Below are 23,599 nucleotides of genomic sequence, written 5' to 3' on the forward strand. Positions count from 1 at the left end.
CTGACCTTTGGGCTGGGTCCAAAATGCACTCAACTGAAAGCTGACCTTTGGATGCACTTTGTTTGTAAAATATATGAGGAAGAAATATTAGGATCTTATCCACTGACAGAAGATGAGAGTTCTATGATTTCTTTTCTTATAACCCCCCTCACTATTCCAACACCCTCCTTTACCAAGAAAAAGCTACAGTACACCATAATAATGCTGGTTAAATTGTAGTACATGAGATTTTTCATGCCAGATCTGGGTGGTATGTCAACTGTCTGTTCTGAACATTTCAAACATTTTCTTAGGTTTGAACCATGAACTCTGTAGATATGACTGGATTTATCTCTGACTTTGACTACGCAATTCACCCTGGGTAGTCCCGTAAATTAACCGGCTACTAGAATCATTGAAGAAATGCTACAGAATATTTAGTGTGTGCAACAAATAAGATGTATTCTTCCTGTCTGTTTCTAAAATGTCTTGCACAACTTCAAGAGAAGGGTGTATACGTTTAGATAATTACTTTTCAAGCAAACTGGATGACTCTACTGCGTTTATGCTCGGATGGCATTGGGAAAAATCTTTAAATGTATTAACTTCATTTTCATTCATGTCACTCATAAATCCACTTTCTGTTTTAGTAAATGAATTTCATGTCTAAGATATTTATATCAATGCACTATCTGCTCACATGAATGAATGAATGACTGCTGGCTAAGTTAGTAATGCACAACAGTTATCATTGCATTTTTTGTTCAAAATCAAAACAAACAAAAAAACAATACACAATATTTGTAGCTCAAAACTGACTATGAGAGTAGTACCAACCCAGTCAGGGAATGTTGTGTCCCAAATCAGAATAACTTGACTGTCAGTTATCAAACACATGCAATCAGTGCTCTCAAATGAGATACAGCACATGAATTATTCTCAGAAATTATTCCAGGAATAGCTATGAATAATTATTAATTCAAGACATTAAAAATCTGATTACAAGCAGTTGGTGAACAAAGAAGTCAACATTTGTTTAAGAAAATAATTGTTACAGATTGTTTGTTTATGTCTATTACATTTGTGAAATATTTTTACTTACGTTCCACTGTCAACTAAGCTTCTCTTTCAATGTAAACTAATATTTTTGAAGCAATAATCCAATATGGAAAATTGCCTGAGCAATAATGTTATAAATATAGAAATACTGAGCAGGCTGCATGCTATTGTTTGTTTGTTTGTTTGTTTGTTTGTTTTTGAAAGAGTCCTTCTCACACAATCTCCATGGAAAAAGGAACAAAAGTGAAAACAAAAGAGTTAACAACAGGGAAGTATTTTTTGTTTGTTTCCCTGCAGATAGAAGAAATACAATATCATATAATGCACGGAGATTACAAGTTTTTTGGTCAGGTACTGACTCCTTTTAATGTCTGCCTGGTACCTGATAGCAGTAGCAGTCTGATCATGAATTTGGTTCCAGGTACCAAATATAGAATTCAAACTGTGAACAGTGTGATTAATTCCACTCCTGTTTCAACATGTATTAGAGGTCAAATTTTCTGGGTGCCCACTTCAAGGCGATTGCTGATTATCAAGTTGCTACTATGATCTGTAATTCTTTGGTAACATGCTGATACAACAATACTTGATATTTTTTAATTAACCAAAAAAAAAAAATCGAAATATTCTTTTGAAACTGATTTTCCACTCCTTAAACCTTTAAATATGTGTTTTATTAGTACTGTGTAAAACTTTGCATGACTGTCAATAACTGCATAAGCAATAGGCCTGCGCAAGAGCAGTGAAAACATTCTTCTTCAAGAGAAAAGCTGAAAAACTTTCAGTGTTCTCAGTAAAAATAAGTGGTTTACAGGTTCCATACAGTACAATAAAGTCATCTTTGGAAAAAAAAAAAAAAATGCTGAGTTTGATACTGCATAAATGTTTGGAATTACAGGTAAATGGGTTTACACCTCTTCTGGCAGCTTAACAATAAAGTGAGTAATAAAGTGGATAGACTGTTTTCATACTTTATTTTTGCAAATAGAATTTCTGACAGTGTTTGTCACATCTCCTAGCTTTATGTATTTAGAGACAATTTTACCTTATGCTTAACAGATAAAGAATGTGATTTTCTTTATTATATCTATTATCATCATTAATACCTTCTTCTTTACATTTTCATAATTTTCATTATCCCTGAAACTAACTGGACTATGCTATCATGTAAAAGTATTAAAACACATTTCATTTTCTGTGCTCTATTTTGAGTTGCTTACCCATGACAATAATAACATGCTTATCTAAATCTTTTCCAGTGTGCCTGAATATTATGATTACGGCCATGGAACAAGTGAAGAGGCTTATGACAGCTACGGTAAGGTCTCTTCTGTCTTTAGCAAAATTAGGAAATCAAAAGAAAAATCTGTCATCGACAACTCAGAAATTACTTCCACGTACTTTTCTTTCTTTCTGTGCTTTTACAAAGGTGAAACTTAATGGATTTGTGTGGTCCATTTTGTGTGGTTTTAGGGTGAGGTTTGACTTACTAATGAAGGACCAGAAAATAGGGCAGATCCATTTTAATTAAAATTACAAAGCAAATTAATCAGTCATAGATCAGCTTTAACAGTAACATTGAAGTTTCTGCTCAGTGCCTGAATCACAGTGCTGTTTCAGTCTGCTTGATGTTCCAATAATCCTCTACATCTACTACTGCCATAGTTTTCAACCAGCAAATTTTGCAATATTTTGAAATATAGACTTGCTCAAAGGGGAAGAAGAAGGTGCTGCACCCCTGTGTGATCCCCTCCTGCACCAAGTGGCAGAGGAGAATAGGAGTATCCTCAGGCTGCGTGAGGCAGTAAGGATAAAGAGAGCACTGAGTTCTTTGCATCTCTTCCCACTAAGTCTGTGTCTGAGATAGAATAATTCTTCTTCAAAAAAAACAGAAGGCATGAGACAAAAAAACCAATATCACTCCAACGTGTCCATCCAATTTTCTAGATCCATTACTTGGTATTAATGATGTATTTCAATAACTAATGAGAATCTGTTCCATTTTTTCCAAACATATTTTTATCAGTACATTTTACCATCAGGTGGGTGACACTGAATCAGATGACAATTTCACTGAAACAAGAGAGCAGTGCTGACTATTGTAAGCTTAGACACTGACCCTTGTGTATTCAACACAGCTATCATGCTTGATTTACTGTAAGTTTGCATGGTGACTTCCAAAGCATTATGAAAATGAGAGCTGCTGGAAATGACACTGCAAGCAGAAGTTACATTAAGGGGTTATATAAGGATTGTTGCTTGAAAAAATAATTTTATTCATGCAGCTGTGAAGCAAATTTCACTGTAATATAAAGTTGCAGTTTCCTTTGTATTTGTACAGCAATCACAAGACATTACTGGGACACTGTCAAAATGATTGCATTGTATAATCAGAAATAACTTAATTTTTTGTATAATCAGTATTCACAATACATTTGGATAACATAATGTGCAGTCAAGCACATTTCCAGTTCTAAACAAGTAATAATAATAACATATCCATATTTATGTTTATGCTTCAGTCACCCTCTGCTTTTTTTTCCTCTTTGTATGTAGTTTTTTAATACCTGCAATGAAAGACCTTTCCTCCCCTTTACAGATTCTACTTCCCTCCTTCCAGATGCATTGCTAAGGTTTTGGGCAATGCAGAAAAGCACAGTCTCAGCACAGTAAGAATTACCCACTGTTAAACTTTTAACTAGACTCCCCCACACCAATTCTACGTGTGCTTGGGCAAGCCCAAGTAATGTCACTCTTCCTCCAATCCCTCATTTGTAAAACTAGAATAATATTACTTGTTTTCCCGGCAGGGGTTTTGCAGGGACTAATTAACTAAGGCTTACAAAGTGTTCAAGGAGTTGGATCATGACTGAATTTATGCTCTGCATGAAGCTACTTTTTTTTTATTATTATTGTTTTTCCATTAAGCAGCTGAAACAAACTGAAAATATCTGGGTTTGTTTTGTGACGTCTCAAAATATATGGTTGATTACTGTTGACTTACATTTTTGCATAAAGTATGTTCTAAGCTCTCGGTTGAATACAACATTCTGAAGTAGTTTTGCCAATAACCTGGAGCAAACGTGACAATGGAATAATATTCCAAATTGCAATTTTTCTACTTTCTGAAATCAGGGAGAGATATGTATATGAGAGTTTTTGCTCCCATTGCTTTACTTTAGCAGATTAGTAAAATTGCTGTTTATGTGCTCTGGAAATCCATGCATGAAATTTCTGCATCCCAAAGATACCACTGTTGTTCTGAGGAGGCAATCTGAACATACACAGCTATAGTTTTCTGAATGTTCTTTCAGATGTGTGTTCTCTCTGAACACACACTATTCTTCTTTCAGTATCTTTTTTTTTTTTTTCTTTTTTCACTGTCTCCCAGCCAACCAATAAGCAGTCTGGTGCCTCCCATTCTCTTCATATAGCTTTTGCCCTAACTCTCCGTTATGTCTCAGTTCTTTCATTCTGCTTCAGAATGTGTTGTAATTGATCATGAGATTTCTGAATCATACTGTATAAAATTAGCTTCCCAAAAATTCTGAATAAGGCCATATACATATATAATACAAATACTTTGAACCCGCTTTCTTGTTGATGTCTATTACACATTTCCTCTAACATGCCCTTTTACCTTTATTCTGTTAGTATCTGTATTATATATAAAATAATAATAATAATAATAAAATAAAAAGACTAGGTTGGCATTTCTCTATTTTCTTTCATGCATCCTCTTGCTTCTAACTTATCTTTAGATAAGTATAACAGATATAGCATGACTTGCTAGCAAGCACATCCTATATCTTAAAAGCTATATTAATTATATCTGTCTGGCCTTACAGATGTTTCATCTGAATGCTTTTTTTCCCTTGAACTGCTCAGAGTACTCAAGGTATTATTTGCCAGACACAGTTTCTGCCTTGCTTCTACCAAAGGAGGGAGGCTCTAGTAGAGGACCTCTGCCAGTTCCTCCTGCAGATGGCTGAAGAGGCTCCTGCCTCTGCTCCCAAAGGTTAATTCTGCCATATTGAGGATGGAAGAAAGTAAGAGTGTGCCCACTGTCAGATGCTGTAGTTCACAACCCAGTGCAGGTACTGCTTTTTGGTTTTGCTGGACAACATAGATTTATATTTTTATGTCAAGTCACAAACCACAGTATCTCAGAGACATATGTATTTCTGCTGCTGCTACTAAAAGAACAAGAACCTTAGGAAAAGGGTGAAAGAAGAGGTGTTGAAATCTATAACACCCTAAGCTGCCACAATTATGCTAGAACAACACCATCTGCCAAAGGCGTTAGGCAAGAACTGGGAAGGTTAATCTGTATCTTGTCTCCTGTACAAAGAAAGAAAAGTGAACTCCACTCAGTGTGTACTATCATCATATTTCAGTGTGTACTATCATCAACAAAATTAATCATAGAATCAAGGAATATCTTGGGTTGGAAGGAACATTAATCATCTAGTTCCAACCTAATTGCCATGTGCAGGGATGCCAGCAATTTTTAGGAATGTTTATGAAACTGGAAAATTTGTCTTGGCCAAAATACTCAGGTTTAAAAAACTCTATGAATCCTAAGAATGAAATCAATCAAGCTCAAAAATCCCAAGTGCTACCCCTTACAAATGGCTAATATCAGGAAAAACTAGAATGGGACAAATGCAAAGTGGTATTTCAGCTTGTACAATATCCCAATCTTTTCCACTTCTGGCAAACTGAGGGACTCCCTAGGCCAAAGATGTGCCACATCACTGTGTATTATAGTCACTGCCCCATTTTCTTCTACTTATTAAACTGTTTTTTTCACTCTGCTGTAGTGAAAACTACAGATAACATCCACAGAAATTCATGGTTCTACAATGTAATTACTCATGCCTTAAAATCTACTTTCTTTGGTTGTTTTAAAACTAACTTGTGATCATGCTTCTAATTTTTCACTGTATTGTAAAAATTATAATAATTATTATTATTCTCTAGTCACATTCATAATGTCTCTCATTTATTTACAATATTTTGTCATTCCTCAGTCAGAATTCATTTCTCATTGCTCACTCTGATGCATGTAAAAGGGGGGAAGAAACACCCCAAACCTTTTAATCTTTTCACTGTTTTTTTTAACACAAATTAGAGGTACTCTAAAAAAATAAGTCAAACATTACCATTAATCAATCATTTTTGCTTTGAACTTAAAAAATATTCTTTTGACCAAAAATGAAACAGTGGTAGATGTTTTTGCATTTAATTGAGAAACCTGAGGAACTCTTTATTTCATCAATCTTATAAAATTTCAAGCTAAATATATACCTTGCTCCATTCATCAATCTTAGGGGGAGAAGAAAAAATAAACCTTTTACATTCAGATTCATTTATTGATAAATGACAAAAATATTTTGGATTCAGGAAAAAAAATATTTGGAGAAAGCATATTTGGCTCATTTTTTATTTACTGTAAGTTATTCAGGATTTTGAGAAATCATATTTGGCACATTTTTTATTTACAGTAAGTTATTCAGGATTTTTTCTGTTTTTAAATGTGTTAATTTTCCTCCAATTACAACATTTTGTAGTGCATATTATACTCCATTTTAGCATTAAGTGCTCACTTGTAAACAACTAGTATTTGGTTTTAGTATAATTCCATCTTGTATAAAAATTAGAAAGCATAACTCTTTGATATAATTCCTTTTAATGTAAAACAACATTTAAGTCGTAAAATGCTGCCACAATGATTTAATTGACTATTTTACAAATAATTCTCTGCCAGTCATTCAATACAAGAGCTTAATAGCTGTGACGACAATTAGTTTACTAAGTAATACTCTACACAAGCAACACTTTATAAAAATTCTTTACAGGACTTTATAGGGCTAAAAGCTAAAAATACACAACAATGCTCCACCACTTTTTTGACTATCTTGTTTACTTCTTAATTTTGTCTTTTTCTGAGAAATGTATTAACCAGTAACTTTTTTTTTTTTTTTTTTTTTTTTTTTGGGGGGCGGGAGGCAGGGTAGATAACAATAATAGTTTCTGCTGAACAAGTAAAAGCAAAAATGAATATATATAGTTATAAAATTTAGGGAGAAATATATGGAGAGATGACACTTCAGGAATTCCAATAAACAAATAGGTTGATTGAAGAGATGTTACTTTATGAAACATAAAGTCTAATAACTTATTATAAGACAAGTGTGCTCATTTCGTGGAGAAACTCAAGTAACTACCAACCTTGTGTGAAATATACCATTCATTATTTAATATATGACAAAAACACATGAAGCCATGCTGCAGTGTATACAGAAAAAGTACTTTGTGAATTCTGAAGAAGCACGTAGCAACTGTGCTGCAGGTAAAGGTAAGAAGGTTTTTCAGCTGTCAAGTCCAAGTTCCTTCCTTATTTCTGATAGTAACATTGATATTGTAGGTCATTGGTCCTAATAATCATTAAGCATATGGTGCTAAGGGTTTCCTACCTTTTAGTGTTTGCATTCACATAGCTTGTGCAGTTTACACTGATTACAGGCAAGATCTTTATTAATACTAATTGATAAAGCTTTGGTAATGTGAACTGGTTGTTCATTTATATAATCTGAACATACATATGTTTGGTATCTTATAGAAGGTATCACTGGCAAGGTACTGGAAAAAAAATTTGTTTCCAACTGGTAGAACATCTTAGTATTGAGCAGGCATCTCAGAGATAAGTTTTAGAACAAAAACTTTTGCTTTCTTCTTTTGATCTTTTGCATTTCTCTCTGAAAAGCTTTAGCTTCAACAGGAAAAGACATAGCATCTCAAATTAGTCTGCTTCAGGCCAAGAGGCTGAGCTGAGCTCTGTGTAGCTGTAAGTTCATATACTCTTTTTTTTCTGTTAAGTCTTTGATACTGGACAATAGCTGAAATGATATTGCATGTGAGTCCTTGTGCCTTCCCAGTGGTCCAGATCAATGAACTTGCCAGATGTGCCATGGATCTCTCCCAGAAGTTGCCATTGTGCCATGAAACTTCAGGCCCACCTTTACTGTGGGGAATAAAAACACATCTAGTCTCTCCCTGATAGATGAACATCTCTCTGAGAAGACCAGGAAACTCAGAAGTGCTTCTGAGTCTTCCCATACAGATCTCCATTTTTCCTCCACCAGAAGCAGGAGTCATTGAAAATTTCTACTGAATATGGACACAATATATGTCATATAAATTGCCTCTCATTAATGTTCTAGTTCACTCATTTCTATACTTACTATGGTATCAGAGAGCCTGTGTGCCTCAGTTCCTACACTGTAGGACCAAATAAACTGTCAAAAACATTTCCTTAATTTCCTACAACTTTTTATCAAATCTTTTACTGGAGAAATCACTTGGGCTATATCTCAAACAGTGTTCATTCCCTGAGAAGAGATTTATTATTTTCATAAGAGAGTGATTGTGAAAGTCTTCAAGAAAAGGAACACATTTTAAATTCACATCAGCTATGATGGCTGCTATGGGGACAATACTAAAGATACTGCCGTTTTATCAAATCACCATTTTAATTAAGTTGTAACTCTTTAGAAAGTTCCATATTTAAATCTGTCACATTCTTTTAACTGACTGTATATCCTAAAACTTTTGTACTTCAGTTGATATACTACTACATTGCAAATATACATATATATGCATGTAGCAGCAGAAAAGAGTGCTCTTAATTTATAGCAACTTGTTGCTCTATTACTCCTTATTTATTAATCATTTTTACATGACAGAATAAGTAAATCATGCAAAACTTTCTCATCATATGTAGTATTTCACACAGTAATTTCACTGACTTTCACCATGGGAACTGTAGATTTTGAAAACCTAAGTGGAAAGTCCTTATTTCCTATCCTTCAAGTCCTTATTTTCATTCATTATTTCTTTTTGCAGATGTTCACTGCAAAAGTGGCTGAAGCCCTATAAGAAATTGCCTTCTCCTATACTCATTACTGCTCCTCTTGTCAACATTACTTGTGCCACAGTAATCATCTCATCTGCTTCAGTGCAGTTGCATGGATGGTTTCTTGATGGTTTCTTTGATTCTCCACTGAGAAGAATTAGTTTAAGCCACGGCAGTTCACAATACACAATAAATTTGGAGTACCTATGTCGGCTAATTAGATAGCCCTCCTGAAGGGAAAGTAGCATCAAGCACAGAGTGTTTTTTTGAAAGAGTTACAGCTAAGTCCACAAAATAGACTATTAAACCAGGAGGTTTTCCTAGCATTTCAAGTTTTTGAGCCATATATATTGCATATGCAAACTCGACTTTATGTAGGTTTAGTAAAAATAAGTGCTTTTTAGTGTGGTATAAGAAAACTTGGTGGTTTTCAGACTGTTTCAAAAATAGTTTTTGTCCTCTGACAGAACTCCATATTTAAATAAAAAGGTACCATTTGTGATTTGAAAGATAGCCACTCTAGTTATTCTTCTTTCAAAATTGTAAATACAAAGATATCAAAGGAGAAAATTTTGAGCATGTTGTGGGCTTTGCATATTAGCAAAAACAGACCAAAATAGCAAAAAAAAAACAATGCAAATTCCATTCTTAAAACATAAGGCAAAGCCCGTTCTTGTTTTTGTTTGTTTTTGTTTTGTTTTTGTCTAAAATAATATATACTCGTCCAATTATGGTACAAGTAGCACTGTATTTTCTGAGTGGATTTATGGGGTGAAATGCTGGCTTTGTCAATGTTAGCAGAACTTTAGTCATTAGCCTGAGTAGAAAAAAGTTTCCAAGCATTGCTTAGCACTGTGCCTCCACCCATCTTTACCAGGAGGAATATGAGAAAGACAGGACAAATTGAATTATCCAAGGAAAATCATTCTAATTTTCAGTGTTCTCATTTTAAAGTTAATTGTCTGGTTTCTACTGGGTGTTCTTCTAAGTACATCTATAGCACTTTTCTCTTACTGCTCAGGCTATTAATTACATTTCAAAACACCCCAGGGAGGTAGGTATTCGTGTCTCATTTTACTGGTGAGGCAGCCATACCACAAAAAAAAAAAATAAATAAATAAAAATAAAATGTAAAAATATAAAAATATAAAAATCCAAGGTCACTGAGCAAATAAGAAGAAGAGCTAGAAATCACAATTCCTAATTCCACTTACAATCTGTCTCTAGCGTTGTGTTCTCTTGCCAAATGCATGCAGTATAGTGACCTTGTAAAGACTGTGAGGAGAATATTTCCTCATAGGAAAGAAAGCTATTTTATTGTGAATTAAAATAAGTGTTTCTAATAACATTGAAAGCTAAATGGCAAATCACATTAAAGCATTATCTTAATTACTGTCATATACGTCTTAACTATCTTAAACAGAACAGCTCTTTTTATCTCTTCCTGGCCACCTGTCCCAAAATAATTGAGCAGAGATTAATAAAATTGTCCCCCTAAAATGTGGGCAATATTCAGATGTTAAATAAGTTACTATGAAAAAGAAGGGATCAGGTCTTTATAATTACAGGATATAAGTAATGAATATAAATGTAAATGTTATTGGGAAATAGCATTCATATGCAAATCAGATACTGTTAATATATTATTTTTAATTGTAAATCATCTGTCTTTCAATTACTTGTATTGTTGCCCTCTTTGTACTTGTGAAAGAGTTGTATTCAGTGAGCAAAATTCCATGACAAGGTTAAGAAATGCTGACTGAAGAGAAGAAAAGTTCTCTGAACATGTATTTTACTGGAGTTTTGTACTAGAAGACATTTAAGCATGTGATGATAGCATTGTTCAGAGCAAAATTTTGTGTTAGATAGACCACTGTGAATTTTAGTGTACTTTTAATACTATGTAGGTAAAATAGTAAGACAGAAACAGCTTCACGTGTTTTCCTCTCTGTTATAAATTAAATCATTTAGTGATACCAGATTCAAAAGAATTTCACAGGTTAAAATTACTAGGACCTTTTTTTAACTTTGACTGCCCAGTAAGAAAAAAAAAAATATTTCGTGGTTTAACAGTTTGAGCTACTGAATCTACTAGCAATTGGTTGTACAATAATCTGTCAAGGGAGTTTCAGCTAATGTATTGATGTCTGTAACAGATACTGAAAATATATAGAGAATTCAATGTACACAGCAACTAAGAGTCAATCTGAATTGTAAAAAGCAATACTAAAATACTAATGCAGAATTTCAATCAATCATAAACCAGGGATGCCAATTGCCTGTGATAGTAACAGTTAATTTATGTTTCCTAGTGGTGAGCATACAACAAATTGAAAGGTGTCCAGTGTAATTTAAGGGACTGTGCTGTGCCCATGGTTCACATTTCGTATCAAAGTAGTCACCAAAAAATTCATTGATTAAGACGGCAATCCTTAAGACCCAAAGCAATCCTCATGCCCAAGCACACACAGATTCCTTAACTATAAACTCTGTTTCCAACACATCAGCCATAATATATACTTTCAGTTTCTGAAAAGGAAACATTTCTTCTTCACTAATCTGAGAGATTACTGAGTTGGTAATAACAAATTCATGGAAGAAACTGGACCCTCACCTCTGAGTAATTAAGCTGCCTGCATAGATTTCTCTTCAACTATTAATAAAATGAAATGTCTATTTTCCCGCATGCTACCTAAGTCTGCTCCTCTGTCCCTAGTTTCAATTTGTATGTCCTTAGTGCATTGTTCTTTGATCTTTTACATGCTTCCTCTTAAACTGCCATTTTAACTATCTCTTTTTATACTTTCAATCCCAACTCCTGTGATTGCAGGCACAAAATGCTTTTGTACTCCTTTGCTCATCACCTTTCTATTTTATACGTTCTCTGTATTTTTTTTTGGGGGGGTTATCTTTCAGTCATTGACATCTGATAGTGTCAGTGACAGACAGAAGTAGCAAAGGACAGAAGATGAGAGGAGCCCTCCAGAGCAGAAGGATGAAGGCAGGCTGGACATGACTAAGGGGATGGGGAGGCCAGACTTCACAAGGTTATGAGAAGGAGGATAAAGAATTAGTATTAAAACATGATGACCTCTCTGCACATCCCTTCAGCTGATTCACAGTCTCAGTAGTGATTTTCCCGATTGCCTTTCTTGCTCTCAGACTACAGCTCTTACCTGCTCTTCATCTGAACTCTGCATCAGTTTCCACTACATTGACATGTTGCTTTGTTAAGAACAGATATGTCCAGGTGCTCTTTCCTTTCCATTTTGGCACAGTCTCTCAGAGAAAGACCAAGTTTCACTTTTCTCACCAGCAAGTTTCACACTTCACAACATACTTTGAGCCTTTTTTTTTTTTTTTCTGACTCTGTGTCTGTCTGATTGTGGTTTTATGTTCTCAAGGATCTGTTCCCATAATTTATTCCATTTTTATATGCCATATGCAAGTTTAAAGACTTTGTGTGTTTTGTTGTTGTTCTTGTTTTGTTTTGTTTTGTTTTTCTGGAGTGCAAATATTTAGTTAATTTCTCTGCTGATTAATAGAGATCAGAATGTCAAATTACCCTCTCCTCTCATCTCCTGACCAGTACTGTATGCCAGAGGAGATAATCTCTGACACCTCTGGAATGAACATCCTAGAACTGAAGGCTGGGGCTCAAATTACCTCTGGATGCATTCTGTTGCATAGTAACTTGTTCCTCTCAAAGCAGCAGCTATGAGCTTACATACAAAAGAAGGTGTAAGAAAAATAAGCAAGGGATGTAGCCAGATAAATATATGAAATCATGGGTGAAAAAAGTCACAGTCTATATTCCACTGTACAGCTAATTATTTTGTAAGTCTTTTTGCCTACATCCTCTTAACACATGTAGTAATAATATTGACTAAATAACACATTCTTAATTGTACGTGCTTTTTTTTTTTTATATATATATATATGTATATATATATAAGGAAAGCACAAAGGAAGATCTTATCTTGCAATATATAGTCATCTAAACAATACCAAAAACAGTCTTTCTAACCCATTTCTGGGATCAGTGGTTCTGCCAGTGAGTGGGAATTTGGAAGCTGTTATTCAGAGGAAACTGTAATTTCAAGGAGTTAGCAAGACTGCTGCTACCCTCAGTTGCCTTCTCTCTTCTACGTCAATGATGTAACCTCATGTTTCAGTTAGTACTAGAACCAAATACACTCCAAAAGTGAATGGGATACATGAATTCACCATTTGGCAGGACAATGCTCCTGTTACACAGACTCTTGGGGGGTCTTTGGGAATACAATCCCTTTCAAAAGCTCAAGAGCCACACTGTCCCTCTCATAAGGTTTGTGGCAGTATGTAAAAACTAGCATGACATCCACAGCTGTTAAGGATCTTTTAGAAGGGGAATCTTGCTTTCTATTTATTTCTAGAAGTATCAGAGTAATCAAAGTAGAGCAGTGGAGATATGTTGCAGAAATATTTGCAGCCATTTCTACAGTCTGCAATTTTTCCTGGTGTAATCCTGGTGTAATTTTAATGATTGTTAAAGAAATCCACTACTTTCATCTATCTTTTTTCACTGAAATCTCTAAAAATATGATATACCATCAGTTCATTTTCCTCTAAATAGTCCAAAACTAGTTTGAAATTATTTTCTATTGAAAAAAAATAAGCAACAAAGACAATTTCATTTTTACAGATACCAAAAAAGTGTTATCCTTCCTCTTCTGTGCAGGTCAAAATGTGTCATCTCAACCTGGCCCACAAAACTGATCAAGTAGTAAAATGAAATGCTCTTGCTGAATTTTCATTAGAAACAGTGAATGGTAATGAATGAATTGGTAATAGACATGCAGGGTAGTCAGCAAGCAATGTTGAAATGGTTCGGTAGCCCTAGAGGTTTCAGAACTACTCAACTGTTTAAAAAAATAATAATACATGGAAATCCTAAACTAATCTAAACATTAATATGAACAAACAAGTGCTGTAGAAACAAGGACATAGTCCCATATAATATATTAAAAATTAAAAATATATATATAAAAAAGGGGGGGGGGAGAAGAGAAGAGAAGAGAAGAGAAGAGAAGAGAAGAGAAGAGAAGAGAAGAGAAGAGAAGAGAAGAGAAGAGAAGAGAAGAGAAGAGAAGAGAAGAGAAGAGAAGAGAAGAGAAGAGAAGAGAAGAGAAGAGAAGAGAAGAGAAGAGAAGAGAAGAGAAGAGAAGAGAAGAGAAGAGAAGAGAAGAGAAGAGAAGAGAAGAGAAGAGAAGAGAAGAGAAGAGAAGAGAAGAGAAGAGAAGAGAAGAGAAGAGAAGAGAAGAGAAGAGAAGAGAAGAGAAGAGAAGAGAAGAGAAGAGAAGAGAAGAGAAGAGAAACAAGATGAGAAATTTAAGTGGCAGTTTTAAATGGAAGGACAGATATTCAACTGATAAGCCAGTATGGCTACAACCTCTTTAAATGCTATCCTACAATAGATATAGACACAGTGTTTCAGCCTTCTGTGCTTGTCCTTTCATGTCACCTGCACGATCTGCTGCATATTCCACACAGAATGGACCAGAGGATTTTGATTTTGCCAATGACTTACACAAAAATGCACTACATGCTCCCTTCTTGACTCATTGGTATCTTAACTTCTGGCTGAATGACAGATACCCATGAAAGGCATTCAACTAAAGTCATTGGCTATGCCATTTACAATGAAACTGTAATCCTTGTACCAATGCTCTGCCATTATATGTGTGTTCAACAGACATAAGACTTCTAGCTGCAATGTTTTTTGCTGATACAAGGCTGAAATACTTTTCCTTCTTAAAAGGCACCTGAAAGAGGTAGAAAGAAATTCTACCAAGAAAGGAATTTTGTCATTCAGTCTGGATCTGCCACACACTAAGTGCTCGCATATGTTATATGTGAAAATGCAGTCAGCGTTTAATATGGCACGGAAGTGCCAGTCAGAAGAAACTGTGGCCTAAGATGTGAGCAGAGTCAGGAAAAAAACATAAATGAACCAAAGCCCACTGCTCATTTTCAATCATTATGAAACTCTGCCTGGGAACCACAATGGCAGAAGGGTCTTTCTGATTGCATGTGTAGAAAGGTAACGAGCTACCCAGATATCTGTGTCTACTGAGGTACATGGTTATATAGTTTCAATCCTTTAAGACTATACCTTAAAGTAGAGCATTCCATTCCATTCTCAGGAAGCCCCATCTTTCAGGATACTGAAAGAGAGAAGGTTACCTTGTTATCCTCAAATTGAGATATGAAAGAGCAATTTTGCACATCAGGAACCTTTGATTACTAGCATTCAGATATGTTATTTTTCATTATAAGTCTTTGCAGGAAAAAGAACAGGAAAAAAAAAAAAAAAAAAAAGTTGCCATAATAATAATCCAGTGTTAATTTCTGGTGTGGTTGTATCTTGTTATTCACTGGGTTTGTGGGGTTCAGAGACTTAATAGTGTTGTTCCATATCAACTTTCTTTCATATCAACATGATAAATATATAATCCTTTACTGCTACCTCAGTGGTAGCAAACAGTGTTTTCCCAATTGAAGATTCTAATCCCAAACCTTCTGTCCATGTTTTGGCTGTAAATTCACCTGTTAATGCATTGGAGCCTATCACACAAGATCTTCAGAAACAATATCTGTCAACATTTTTATATCTTGATTATGTATTTACCAAATAGATGTAAAAGGATGGTGACCACCATCCTTCCTTGTTGGAATCCTTCCTTGGAAATCAAACAAATATGTCCACCATGTTGCTGGAATAAAGAACACAAAGGATTTGTAGTACAAATTAGGGAAATTAAGGAAAATTAAGGAAAAACAGCTTCCTCCAATGGTTATATACAGCCATTTTTTAATATATAGAGCTGGCAGAAAGATTGCGTTCTCACATGCGGTTTCAGAAACACATTTATATGGTTTATATGAAGGTATTTTAATCAGGAAGTAAGGTAGGGGAGTTTAAGGGAACAATAAATTGTTTTGTCTTTGTGTTGTACAGTTAGTGAGTATTTTCACTACTTTAGTCATTTTCATTTATATAAATAAAGCTTCTCCATTTTTATCTAAACCTTACTTCTCCCCAGGGCCTCTCAGCAAATGCAATGACACTTCAGCAAAGGGTAATTGAAGCCGCAGCACATTTACAGCAAAATGCCATTTTTAAAGGGTGTAATGAAACATACTGCAGAGGCAGGATTTTTAAATTCACGATATGGAAAGTGATTCCCTGTAGGAATGAGAGACCTGAGGATTTAAGACTATATCATATTGGCTGAAGCTTCTTCAGCCCTCTAGGCGAAAGCTTTCCACAGTAAACTTTTCATGTAACAGTTAAAAAATGAAAAATAAAAAATAAAAAATAAAAAAAATGAAAAATAAAAAATAAAAAATAAAAAAAATCATATTCAGTAACAGAATATTCTGAGAAGCTCAGAGAAACAGCAAGTAAATGGAATGCACCATAAGAAAAAAATAAAAAAATAAATAAAATAAAATAAAATAAAATAAAATAAAATAAAATAAAATAAAATAAAATTATAAAATAAATTGCAACAGATGCCCTTTTCTTCCCTATCAAGAGCAGCTACTCCCAAATCTTCTCCAAACGTGTCCACTCCCTGTACATTCTATCCTGAGCTTCACTTAGCTCTGCAGCTATTATGTCCCCTCTCCACCATGCATGTTTCCCTTTCAGACTCCAGACAATGAGATAATTAAATGTAGTTTCAGAGAGGGCATCTTGCATAGAATAAGTTGTTTCCAGAAACGTAACAGTCTTTTTATGTTTCATACTCTCATTTTTCTGTTTTCATAGGGCATTATCTTATACATTTTATTTTATTAGTTTTATAAAAGCTATCTTTGATACCTGTTTTAACCATTCATTCTAGGGTAAGCTAATTATTTTCTTACTGGCCACTGAAGTCAGCAGTGACTGATTAGGAAAAACAAGATAACAGCAACAGAAATGTGCCCATTAAAAAACAACATGCTCATTAATTAAAATGGTTCAGTTCAGACAAACTTTTTTTCTGTTACTTCTGCTCAGTCCTGGAGTCTTTGGCATATAGGTCTTTTTTTTTTTTTTTTTTTTTTTCAGATCTCTAGCAATATTACATACTCCAATTATGTAAGAAAATAGATATTCTGGTTTTCCAAGGGGGATACTGTTGTTCTTCCTACTAAATGAAAATGAATAAATTATGAATTTCATGTATTATTCATGGAAAATATTTAAAGTGTTAAAATTCATTAAATGATATAATAAAATTTAAAAAATAGGTAGCGGTAACTTTTAAACTTCCAAGGTAAATAGCAAGGAGGAATTAATTCTTCGTTAACATCAGCAATATTTTTATTCCTCTTTAAAACAAAGTTTGGAAAATAAGGAGGTCATTAGATTCGTCTACACTGGAAGAATACATTACTAATGATTTACCATCTTAAACCAAAATTGGAAAGAAATCTGTATCACAAAATGTTATACTCTCTTTGACAAGTGAGATATGACTGAAGGGACAAATTTACCCCTTGCCTTTGTAAAATATAAGTGATTTCAGTGACAGAGTATCAGAGTATGAAGACAGTGGGCCAATTTAGTAGGCCAGTTATATACCAAAAGGAGCAGGAGCATCAAAAGATAAAAGGAAGGAAATAAATGTCCTCTCCAACCTTCATTTGAGCCCATTCATGGTTCAGTATGATGCAAACATGGTAATATTGCATGTGCCTGCACTGCCAGATGTGGTCTATGACCATGCTCATTGTTCACATCAGAAATTGTACTCTAACATATATAAAAGAAAATCCAAAAAAAATGAAGATGCTTACTTTTTTCTTTTTTTTTTTTTTTCTGAGTTTGTAGTATGCAATGATTCCAAAATTCCAAATACTGTTGTGTATTTGGAATTTTATATTATTATATATATTATTATATATTATTATATATTATTATATATTAGTATATATTATTATATATATAATAATATATAATATTATATATTATTATATATAATATATATTATATATAATATATATATATGTCTATTTTATATTATTATTATCAATAGACATATTAATCGAGGTACAAAAGACCTCTATGTTTGTCACACTGGAGAATCCTGTCATTATATGCTCATCATAACTAATCAACATGAATAAGCTACTTAATAACAGACTAGTGAAGAATGAACTTTGGTAAGTTATCTATACTAACATAGCAAACAATCAAAATTTTGTGTTTTTACTGAACCTTTGTTCTGTTCAAGAACATATATTTACAAAATATTTGCTTGAGAGAAAAATAATACCTATTGCTATAAAAGCTTGGTTTAATAAAATAAAATCTTTGACATTTCTTAATGGAGATTAAAAAAAAATAGAATAAGTTCCTTATTATATTTAATCTGAGAACATCATTTCATTAATCAAGTAGCAGGCTAAATTTAAGGAAATGTAGTTAGCTTTATTTGAAATGTAAGACTAATATAATTTTGATGTTTAATATTATGATGTACTAACTAATGTATTTTATTTTGTATAGAAAGTTCTATTTTCTTGTTTAACTCATTCTTAGGTCATTCTATTAAATATATATATATATACATATGAATATTTTGAGTGAATTAGAAACACTACAGTCAAAAATATAAGAATCATTGTTTCTGAGCTGACATCTGAAAGACCAGTGCCTCTTGGAGAGGCAAGGCGAAAGGCAAAGGGAGAGGAGAGGAGAGGAGAGGAGAGGAGAGGAGAGGAGAGGAGAGGAGAGGAGAGGAGAGGAGAGGAGAGGAGAGGAGAGGAGAGGAGAGGAGAGGAGAGGAGAGGAGAGGAGAGGAGAGGAGAGGAGAGGAGAGGAGAGGAGAGGAGAGGAGAGGAGAGGAGAGGAGAGGAGAGGAGAGGAGAGGAGAGGAGAAAGGAAAAATACAATTTAATTGGGTTGGATTTTTTCTACAGGTGCCTCAGGGATCAGATCAAACTTAAGAATATCCTGGCTTTGTTTAATAGCAAATAAATGAGAAAGTTGCACGTAACATGTATTAAAGATATGTACTTCTTAGCTATAAGCAAGGAATGTTTTTGCAATGATTTACCAGATCTAATATGCCCCACATTGATTCACAGCTTATCTCCTGCTACCTGGAAGTTCAGCAACACTCACATTTATTTCATATAGATGAATTTTGTCAACACACTAAGAGTACTCATTTCAACACTTCTTGGGGTGACTGAGTGAGGTAACAGAAGTCTGAAACAAGACCTGAAACAGGAAAAAATATTCTGAAATGTTCTTTTGTTCCATTATATGGATTATGACATAAAAGTTGTGTATCTCTTAAAAATGGATACAATTAGATTTTTAAATTTATAGGGCAAGGACCTTGAATGTTTCAAACCTTCATCAGTACCTCAGGACTGAGTAGTTCAGTTTATTATTCTGTTAACTACTTATAAATTAAATAAAATATCCCCACTTTTGAACTAGTGAAAAGAGTCTATTTTACTATATCTACCAATTGGTAGCAATAGGAAATATACTGTTTTATGGTCAAATTGAAAGTTTCTGTCTCTTTTCTACTGGCTTCAAGACACCTTCCAATCTTCTTTTCAGTCTCTGCTTTTCATGCATCTTAAAAACTTCTTTTTGCACTAGCATCAGAAAGCTTGTCTTCTGCTTTCATATTTTACAAACGACTATCTTCTATACAAATCTGTAATACAAACATACAGATTAGTAACAAAATGACGATATATTGACAATAATTAATATTTGCCAGACTGATTTCTAGATAGTTTCTATGTTTCATCACAAAAATGTACACAGGTTATCACATAACTTTGCAGGGATATGTAGAAGTTTTGAAGCTGCCTGGTGATCATGTTATATTCTTCAGATATATTCTACGACTACTGTAAGAGGGAAAATGTTACACTGTGTGACATAGGAGAGAAGATATACTGTTATTTCTGTGATGTCCATTTTGTGTGTACAATCAGTTGTCAGTGGAAGATGAAACCAGAAATTGTTCAATGATCCACTAGCTGATTAGGGAAAACAGTTGAAGTTGGGGTTCAACCGTTAGACTACAGCTGTACATAGGTTCCTGTTTGCTTCATTGGAAGGCTCAACTTCCAGAAACTGTGTCTGTGAAAAAATATTTATAGAAAATTTTACATATTGAAAAAGTTTTAAGGATTTTATTTTATTCTTTCTGGGCATATATATCATTATATATATATATATTTTATATATATATATATATATATATATATATAATTAGTGCCAATTAAGAAAAAGAAAAAGTATTCTAAAGATAATACAAAATAAAAACTATTTGGCAAAGCAAAAGCTTAATGGAGTAGATTCCTTCCTACATATTTTTCTTCCATTATTTTTGTTTCTTCTTTCTTTCTGTCTCAAATGGAAGTAAAAAATAAAATATATTTCAATTACCTTTTTATGATTCAAGTTTTCACCTTATTAACATATCAGCTGCATAAAATGTTATTCATATTGATGTTTTATCTTAAATGCTGGAAGCTCAAAATACAAAATGAATTCTGAGCTGGCAGACTAGTGCAGTGATTTTTCCAAAGCTGACTGTACTGCCTCCACACTAGATATCCATTCTCTGCTGAAAGTGAAAGAGTTTTTTCATCCTGACGTAGACGAGATGTCTATGTTGAGAAGCAGAATGTTAGTTTGTAGGTATTGTTTTGTTTGTTTTATTGATGGTTTTTGTTGCTGGTGGTGGTGGTAGTATTTTTTTGTTGTTGTTTTGTTTTGATTTTGTTTGTTTTGTTTTTGTGGAAAGATAAAGAAGTAAATGACAACACCATCTCTCTTTTATTTTTGTAAAGCTTTTAGCCAAAACTCTCAAGAATTTTGACAACCATTAGTGGTGACATCACTTTGTTCTTTCCAGTTTAGATATTCACAAAACATATCTTTTCTCTTCTGTTTTTAGCACAAGAAGAATGGGCCACCACCCGTTCCAGCCTAAAGGCACCACCTCCAAGGTCAGCCCGAGGGGGTTACAGGGAACACCCCTATGGTAGATATTGAAGGTCCTCCTCATCTGTGACCTCATCTCAAAGACAATTAATGTGGTCTCCACATAAACAGCACCAAGACAAGTAATAGTCCATTTCTTTTCTATCCTAGGGATTACTCTCATTATTATCCTATGTACTACTTGTATTTCTTATAACATTGGAGTGACATTGGCATTAGTATTATTTTATAACACGGACTTTAAAAACAAACAAACAAACAAAAAAACAGAAACAAACAAAAAAATCTTTGGCAAGCATTGTCTAGAAACCATTCAAAGATGATGTTCTGTTGGTTGTATTCATTGCTGTGTGTAACTTAAAAAGCATGACACTGTTACAGATCTTAAGTCTCTCTACATACTAGCTAAGGCTGAGTTTTTGTTTAGGGTTGCTGAAAGACTGTAATATGATTTTTTTTTCCTTTTTTCATTTGAACAAGACAATAATCAAGTTGTAGATAAGATGTTTTAACCTGTCTTTTTTAATATATGTTAGTTTAGATTAAGATGTTCGATATTAAGTTTGTAAATTTAATTTTAAATGCTGTTTTAATGGGGTTGAAAACAAGCAGCTACTGTATGTATGTAGCTAACTGAATTTGTTCAGTGTTTTAACCTGTATTTGTTAAAAAAAAAAAATCACATAAAGTTCCATGTGTAAGCTTCTCTAAATAGGAAACCATAATTTTGTCAAATATGTTTGCCATAATTTGTCAATAAAGCTGAAACCTTTTGTAACAAACTAAATTTGGAATTACTTGTTTTCTAGCTTAAAATGCCTGCTTTATTTCTTTTTCAAGAGATGCCTAAAAATGTTTTTTATATAAAAATTACAAAAATGAACCCAAGCCTGTTTTAAGCTTTTTGTGTAAGACTTTAAAAGTTGTATTAATAACTTCTGGTTGTTAAATAATTTAAAAGTTAACAAACTAAACTGTTACATGAATCATGGTTAGTATCCACTAATGTATAACATGTTAATGGAAAAAAATGCTTTAGAACAATAAATGGATTTTAAACTATCCTCTAAGCTTGATCTTGCTAAACACAAACTCTGATTGACTTGTTTGTATTAGCATGTCTCTCGTGAGAATGTAATGGAGTTTAAAGAGGTAAGATTACCACTTACCACTGTTAGATTGTCTAAATGCTAGTTCTTCAACCTTTGAGTTTCCCCGCACATTAAATATCCCATTCAACATGTAAGCATTGCATAGATTCACTTATTTGTTTTCACTCGGAAGAGTGCGTTGACTGCATTTTTGTAGTATATATCAATTTGTCTTGATAAACAAATCATCAGTGTCACTGCCCAGTTGTTGGTACTCAACCTCAAAAACTTTATTTGTAATTTTCAGTGCTAAATATCACCGCCCTTGAAGGCAGTTTAGAGGGCTGATATTTCTTTTGAGACTATCAGACTTGATGGCTGATGATTATTAAGGAAATATGTCGCAGGACTCAAAGGATGACTAAACGTTAAACAGGTAACACTAATAGTAACTCTGTAATTTTGAGTATGCAACAGTAATGTTAAATATTCTCAGTTATTAAGTTACTGATAGTTAAAAAAGTAAACCTACCAAAAGATAACAAATAGGTATATAGGTTATTAAAAAAACTAATTAACATTAACTAGTGACAACAAAATGATTCTACAATATATAACCCTCAAGGTAATAAACAGAACTAAAATTAACAATAATAGTAATGCAACTCTTGCTAACAACAAATATATAACCTAAATTTTGATGAAAACAAACCAAACAACCAAACAAGCAAACAGATGACTTGATGGTAGGGATTCCAAAACTGTTAATCCTTTAAATACAGTCTTTTTGTTTACAGTGGCTTTTTGTCAATGTGATTGGTTTACTTTTTTGATGAGAACAAAGTAGTTTGTGGATAAAGTCTCTAGCAGCTGGAGTTGCATGCTAATTCTTTTTGCATAGTTAATAAGCATATGTTGTCATTTTAACCTGATATGTTAAAAGTGAATGTAGTGGGCTAGATGATTGTTACACTGAGTTTATTCTATCTCACTATTTCAGGGCCTCACAGGCACTGGACAGCTAAAGAGCAGATCTGCTGAGAAGTGGTCAGGTAAGCTCTGCCATGTCTCAGTGCTTTTTCCTATTTCATATTTCTTCATGCATTTCTGTTTACTAACACATGGGAGCATGTTCATGCAGACTTTTAAAGTAAATAATTACTTCCAGCAATGTTTTCTTTCTTAACCGTGTGGAGATTGGGGTATAATGCCAATCAAAGCACTTGCTTCTCTAAGGTATGATACATTTCAGTTAAATGAAAGAAGTCAAGTATTTTAATGGTAAATATTATCATATGATACTTTATAAGTGCTCCTGATAAAAACAAGAGCTAATGTTTATTAAAAGAATGTTTACATTTTGGAAACAAATTAGTCACATGGTTTAGAAAGACAGTTGCTTATCTGTTGCTAGACAAAGGGGGGGGGGTTCTTTGTTTTGTTTGCTTGTTTGTTTGTTTTTAATAACTTTGTTACATAAACTTCAAATTATATGTGAGATTATTGATTGATGATAAATGTTGCTGTTTGAAACAT

At 33.6% G+C, this 23,599-nt stretch overlaps 1 protein-coding gene across 1 annotated transcript in view; it reads left to right on the top strand.

Moving 5' to 3' along the window:
* KHDRBS2 (KH RNA binding domain containing, signal transduction associated 2) overlaps positions 1-21,023 on the top strand; it is a gene marked incomplete at both ends in the record, with an annotated part of 354,308 nt that extends 333,285 nt beyond the window's left edge. The window contains 2 exons of the mRNA XM_084285229.1: positions 2,298-2,356; positions 20,926-21,023. Coding sequence (XP_084141355.1) covers positions 2,298-2,356; positions 20,926-21,023 — 157 coding nt within the window. The remainder of the gene's footprint in view (positions 1-2,297; positions 2,357-20,925) is intronic.
* Between the last annotated feature and the right edge of the window lie 2,576 nt (positions 21,024-23,599).

This window comes from Netta rufina (genome assembly GCF_964035555.1).
Source record: "Netta rufina genome assembly, chromosome: 3".
Classification (NCBI taxonomy): domain Eukaryota; kingdom Metazoa; phylum Chordata; class Aves; order Anseriformes; family Anatidae; genus Netta; species Netta rufina.